Genomic DNA, 6,000 nt, shown 5'->3' with positions numbered 1-6,000 from the left:
TGGGGGGGGTGGGGGAAGGGGGAAGAACCCGGGAGAGAAGTGGAAGCATGACTTATTCTCTCTCATACGATAGTGACACAAAACGAATATGGCTGATTTCCAAGCTCGCAAAATCTTGCATTGTGAGTATAGGGCTACAACTATCGATTATTCCACTGATTCGTTTTCCCAATTAGTCAAATAATTAATTGACTATGCACTTATTTTATACTTCACCTCACGACAGTTTTGACTGTAGCCGATTTACAAGCTCACAACACATCGTATTATAATGTGACATGTGAGTTATGTCATAATAGAGTTAGATTATTAATGGACTATTTTATTAGTTTATGGATTAGCAAATATTTTAATAGATCAATTTGATTACATGTTGCACCCGTAGTCGTGAGCTTATGGATTTGTGATTTTCGGAGATGCGGCAACGTCGGGCCGACTGTCGACTAATTTCAGACACGAGGGAGGTCGGGAGATGGGACAAGACAGACAGATGTAATGAAGACCAGTTCACTGTACCAAACATGATGAGCGGCCCTTTGCAAAGTCCAGGTCCAAAGGTAGATAAAAGAAAAAAAGATCTAAATTCGAGGCCGAATCACAGCCCAGGTCATTCCTCGTAATTAGTCCCACCCCCCCCCCCCCCATTTCTCAGGTCACTTTCCACTGTGCGCCGTTCAGTGGAACTCAAAACAACCAGTCTTCATTAAACAATACAGAAAAAAAGGGGAGGAAGGCAGGACTAACAGGGAAGGTGATAGTGTCCAGTGTTCCTCTGGTGAAAAACAACCCACAAAGTGGCGGTTGTATACTGTAGGTAAGAGATGCAGAAAAGGAGGTGGGCTTTGATATTCCCCATAACCCGAGGCGCGGCATTGTTGTGTAGTGTTGAGTGTACAAAATTTCCACAGACTTTGTGCGTGCATGTATTTCTATTACTAAACTTGTGAGGGCCAAATCTATAGCAGAATTTGAGAAATACACATTGCGAGGACAATCATCTTCTGGTCCTCACTCAGTGTGTGTGTGTGTGTGTGTGTGTGTGCATGGGGGGGGGGGGGGGGGTGACAGAGGGAACTCTTTTATTCACAATCACATGGAGCATGGTGATGACACTGTGACTTTGTGTTTGTTGGTGTATAAGCCACTGATTTTAAAGGTGCGTCTGGCTACACAGCAGCTTTGTCCAACGTTGAGGTAAAAGAGCCCAGATCTGCAAAACAACGTGTCCTCCACTCATCTCCTCCCTCCCACGTGTGTGTGTGTGTGTGTGTGTGTGTGTGTGTGTGTGCGTGTGCGTGTGCGTGTGCGTGTGCGTGTGTGTGCGTGTGTGCGTGTGGGGTAGGTAAAGAGCAAAAGGTCTGAAACGGGGCTTCGGGGGCAACAGTTTGTACAAAGCGCTATAGGTTTCCTCCTCTTCTTACACTCCTGACATTTGTGTCTTTTCAGGAGCCAAAAAAAAAAAAAAAGGGACAAAAAAACAAGTTGTGCACAAAGCATACGTATATAGATTTAATTTCCTTCCATTCTGTCACTCTGGGATATCCGAGTGGGGCTTTGGTTTCCCCCTGAAGGCATCTTATCTTAGGATGTGATCAGGAAAAAAGAAAAAAAAATGATAACCAGAGTGCATGTAAAAAAGAAGAAGAAGAAAAGGGCAGGGTGTCAGAAATCCTTTTTTTTAGGGGGGGATGAAGGTGGGGGGGGGGTCTGGAAGAACCACAGACAAGAATCTGAAGGATTGAACAGCGGTTGTCAAACGTTTTAATTTCAAGGACGCCCTTAACTCTTAAGAGTGCAACAATGGACCCAAATGGACCCTTACGGGCCGATTTAGTTCCAATTCCACACTCTCAAAGTTACAGACCTGTAAGGGTCCATTTGGGACCCCCCCCCCCCCCCCAAGGAACCCTGGACTCCTTTGAGAACCACTGAAATAGAAAATAAGATCACGTCCCTGTTAGCAAGTGAGACACCATCTTGGCACTGAAGATGCCTTTTTTTTGGGGGGGGGGGGGGGGGGGGGTAGGGGGAGGGTTCAAGAGCATTCCTCCCCGATGCGCTGGCAGGATCGGCCCACTTTGCGGTCCAACTTGACCATCTTGAGGACGGCCTCCTGGCGCCCGCGGCCAAGGTGGTCAAACATACAGTCGTGCTGCTCGGGGAGCCGGTGCAGCATGCAGAAGACGTAGCCTGTGGAAAGAGACAGAGAGAGGGGGAACTCATTTAGTCCATTCTGACCTGAGATCAGATTCTAAAAATGTCTAGTACATCCTGACAGTTTCATTATTAACCCATTCTGACCTGAGATCAGATTCTAAAAGTGTCTTCGTTTTTTCAAAAATAGCAGACCTACAAGCTCGTATCGCGCCACTCGGTGGCGCGATATGAGCTTGTAGATCTGCTATTTTTCAATAGCTAAAGCATAACATGATGCCGACACCAAAATGGGTGCCCGGTCAGAATGGGTTAGTCACAATCAATGTCAAAATCAGGGTGATGATCACACTGTGACTTTGTGTCTGTTAACCCATTTTGACCCCGAGATCACATTCTAAAAATGTCTTCTACATCCTGACAGTTTTTCTGAAAAAGCTATGTTTCTATGCAGATCTACAAGCTCATACATAGCTCATCTGCTATTTTTCAATAGCTAAAGCATAACATAATGCCAACACCAAAAGGGGTTCCCACCCAAAATGGGTTCATTTAACTCTGAAAGTGTACACATGGAAAGGCCCACTCCCTCCTAGCCAGGAAAACCCTGCTCTCACTTTGTCTGCATGTACAGTAAGAATGAACGGTAAGCCAAATCCTCATCTCAATCTCCCCACAACTCTCACGCCGCCCTGCAGTGCCCGACAGGAATGCTCGTTAAGCTTGGAGAGACGGAGCTCCTTAGCTCTCGTAGTCTTAAAATTAATTAATTAATGTGCACGATAATGCTGCTCAGCGCTTGCTGAGTGCTGATTAAATGTCACCCGCAAAATTAAAGTCTGGGAAAAAAATTACGCTGGGCCCCGATCGACCCAGGATAGAACAAAAGAGTGGAAAAGAACAGTAAGGGAATTGGTTCAGCCCAGGAGGATGACATTGAGCCTCGAACCAGGGGGGGCAGTACAGATCAGGATCTGATTGGAATAATAGTGTATGTACAATTGATGCAGAGACACAAAATGGGATTCTGACCGGGCACCCATTTTGGTGTCAGCATCATGTTATGCTTTAGCTATTGAAAAATAGCAGATCTACAAGCTCATATCGCGCCACCGAGTGGCGCGATACGAGCTTGTAGGTCTGCTATTTTTGAAAAATCGAAGAGCGACTGACATTTTTTAGAATCTGATCTCAGGTCAGAATGGGTTAATCAGACCAGTGTGTGTCCGGTGGAAACCTCGTATGAATCTGATCTCAGGTCAGAATGGGTTTTAAGGGACGCAATGAAACAACGACCTCTGCATCCGCGGGATGCACTTACTGTACTGTTTTTATTCTAGTTCATTTTGCTAGCTTTAGTTAGAATACGGTAATCATTTCTTCTTCCGTTTTCTACATGAAATATAACCACATTATAACCATATAAAATGAAATGGGAGTTAAATGCTGCAATTTGTAAAAAAAAATGGCAAAATACTGTATGACTCCTAACGTCGTTGAAGTGGGGACTCATAAAAATGTCCCTGGGACTCATCAAAAAGACCATCCCTGCATCCTGGGACTCATTACTTTGAAAACCTATTTACATCACTGCAAGTGGTCAACTTGACCATAGTGTCATGGAAAGCCTTGACAGATATGGTTGGTGTCTATATATATATATTGTGTCATATGTTCAGGTAGGAAAATAAAAATGGGATTTTTACTCGAGTCGTGACCCATACAAATTGGTCAGTGACCCACAATCGGGTCCCGATCCAGTGTTTGGGAAACAGCGCTCGAGTGTACGCCAAAAATAGCATTATTTTTTGGCAAATGGGATAGTGGGGTTCAAGTGGTTAAAACTGCCATCTGCTGCAGCCAGTTTGCATTTCTCTTGGTAAGTCAGATTTACTGACACAAAATAATGGATTGAAAAGCAATGCACTCTGTCCACGGGGACCCCTGGGAATGGGCTTCACGGTCCCATGCCCCACTTTACTGTGGGTTCAGCTGTACCAGCAGAGACAAGGTTGCATACACACAGAGCTGCCCGATAAGCATGCACACAAACAAAACATAAAACACAAAGCTTGTATGTCCAAAACTGTGAATTTCCAGGAAATGTGTTGTTTATTTATGACAAACAGACTTAAACCACTTTCAATTAAAAAAAACACATTTGTTTTGTGTTGGCCTACAACACAGCCCAGCCTACAAGCTCGCTACAACACTAGTCTTGAATGATGAAGTGGGGCATTAATGTATGAAAAATACACATGGAAAAAAAAGTGAAATATGATGCAAAGGTCCCCTTTGGTATGGAAGTACCTTAGGGGATTTATCCAAAGAGACGAGTTGCGTCATTCTTCATTTCTGAAATATACACGTTTTTCAAAATGGCCACGAGATCGTCACCGTTTATCGGAATACAGCCGAGCCAAAATCTTTGCTTCTGTTAATTACTCAGTACCTAGGATTCTCAATGTTTCACATCCATATAACACAATACGCATATTTCAGCAAGTGGGAAGACATGCATTTCAAAATTAAATGTGCATATTGTCATGGTCATTTAGTCTTGAAACCTATTTAATTAGATTCCTTGACCCCAAAAATATACACTTTGACACCAATTTGATCATTTGATCATCATTATAGCTTTAACAAAAGCAAAAAATGTGGGCTATGCTGCGATTGTATTAGAAGCAACTACCCTTTCTAGCCATTCACACGCTGAAGAGCAGACATACATATTCAACTAATTATCAGATCCAGTTAGCTTCCAATCCATGGACCAACCTTCCACAACACCGTTAGCGAAGTAATCAGCAATTAGTCAGAACTGCTACTATTATCCCCTTTAGCCCCTATGAAATATGTTGTCATACTGTGCGACTATTAAGTAGGCGTAGAATCAATTGGCCTGTGGATTCAGTGATTCCTGGTTATTTTCTTTTTTTTTTTAAAGGTATGCCAATTTCCCATTTGGCTGCAAATGTATGGCAGCGCAGTGAAAACCGCTGTCTCTTTAAGCACTTTAATATGGATGCAAACAGGTTGATTACTACCTTCATATTGGTTAAAGTGCATTAGTGTTTGTGGTAATTGGCTTATGCTTTATGTGAGAAGTGTAAACAGTTCAGGCCTGTGGTAGGGTTCCCCCGAGGCTAGTAAAAGCCACACACACACACACACACACACACACACACACACACACACGCACACAAAACGACTCAACAAGCATGCATTTGTACGTACATACGTGCATGCGTAATTGCATTAATGCATGAACAAAATAACCTTTTATTATAGCTTTTGTTATAGTTCTACTGTACTTCTAGCTACCGACATTATATACTTATATAATTATCGGATATGTTTGTCCTTGCTTGTTGCAAATGTTGACAACCTATTATGTACATGCCCTAAATATGGATAGAAAGGTTAATTCAGTTGATGTGTTACGTGCTACTAATTTCTTTCTTTATTTTTTATCCCACGATTTCGTAACACATTTTTTCACCCAGTGTCAATTATCTAATGTAATCATGGACTGACCTCATGCTTCCTTCTATGCATGTGGAGTCTAAGCTATTTTTTCCACACGACGAGGAGAGTTTCCCCGGGCCGGATGTAGCACGTGGAAGGAACACGTTATTCCGACCAGTTCCTTTCCCCTCCATCAGGCGCCTCGGCTGGCCAGGGGAAGGTAGTTTACAGACCAGGATTACAAATTACTGCATGTTTTCTGTGAGGGTACCTACCCTAGGGGACACGGGGAGAACATGCAAACTCCACACAGAAAGGCCCTTTCGCCAACCCCGCCTCGGGTATGGGCACCGATGACACAGAGGAGAGAACACG

At 43.5% G+C, this 6,000-nt stretch overlaps 1 protein-coding gene across 1 annotated transcript in view; it reads right to left on the bottom strand.

The window, feature by feature from the left end:
* Positions 1 to 2,017: 2,017 nt before the first annotated feature.
* LOC310876643 (AN1-type zinc finger protein 3 homolog) overlaps positions 2,018 to 6,000 on the bottom strand; it is a 51,754-nt gene continuing 47,771 nt past the window's right edge. The window contains exon 6 of the mRNA XM_083790230.1: positions 2,018 to 2,190. Coding sequence (XP_083646356.1) covers positions 2,036 to 2,190 — 155 coding nt within the window. The 3' untranslated portion in view covers positions 2,018 to 2,035. The remainder of the gene's footprint in view (positions 2,191 to 6,000) is intronic.

Source organism: Protomyctophum parallelum (assembly GCF_964188405.1).
Source record: "Protomyctophum parallelum genome assembly, chromosome: 2".
NCBI lineage: Eukaryota > Metazoa > Chordata > Actinopteri > Myctophiformes > Myctophidae > Protomyctophum > Protomyctophum parallelum.
This window is presented reverse-complemented; position numbering and strand designations above follow the sequence as displayed.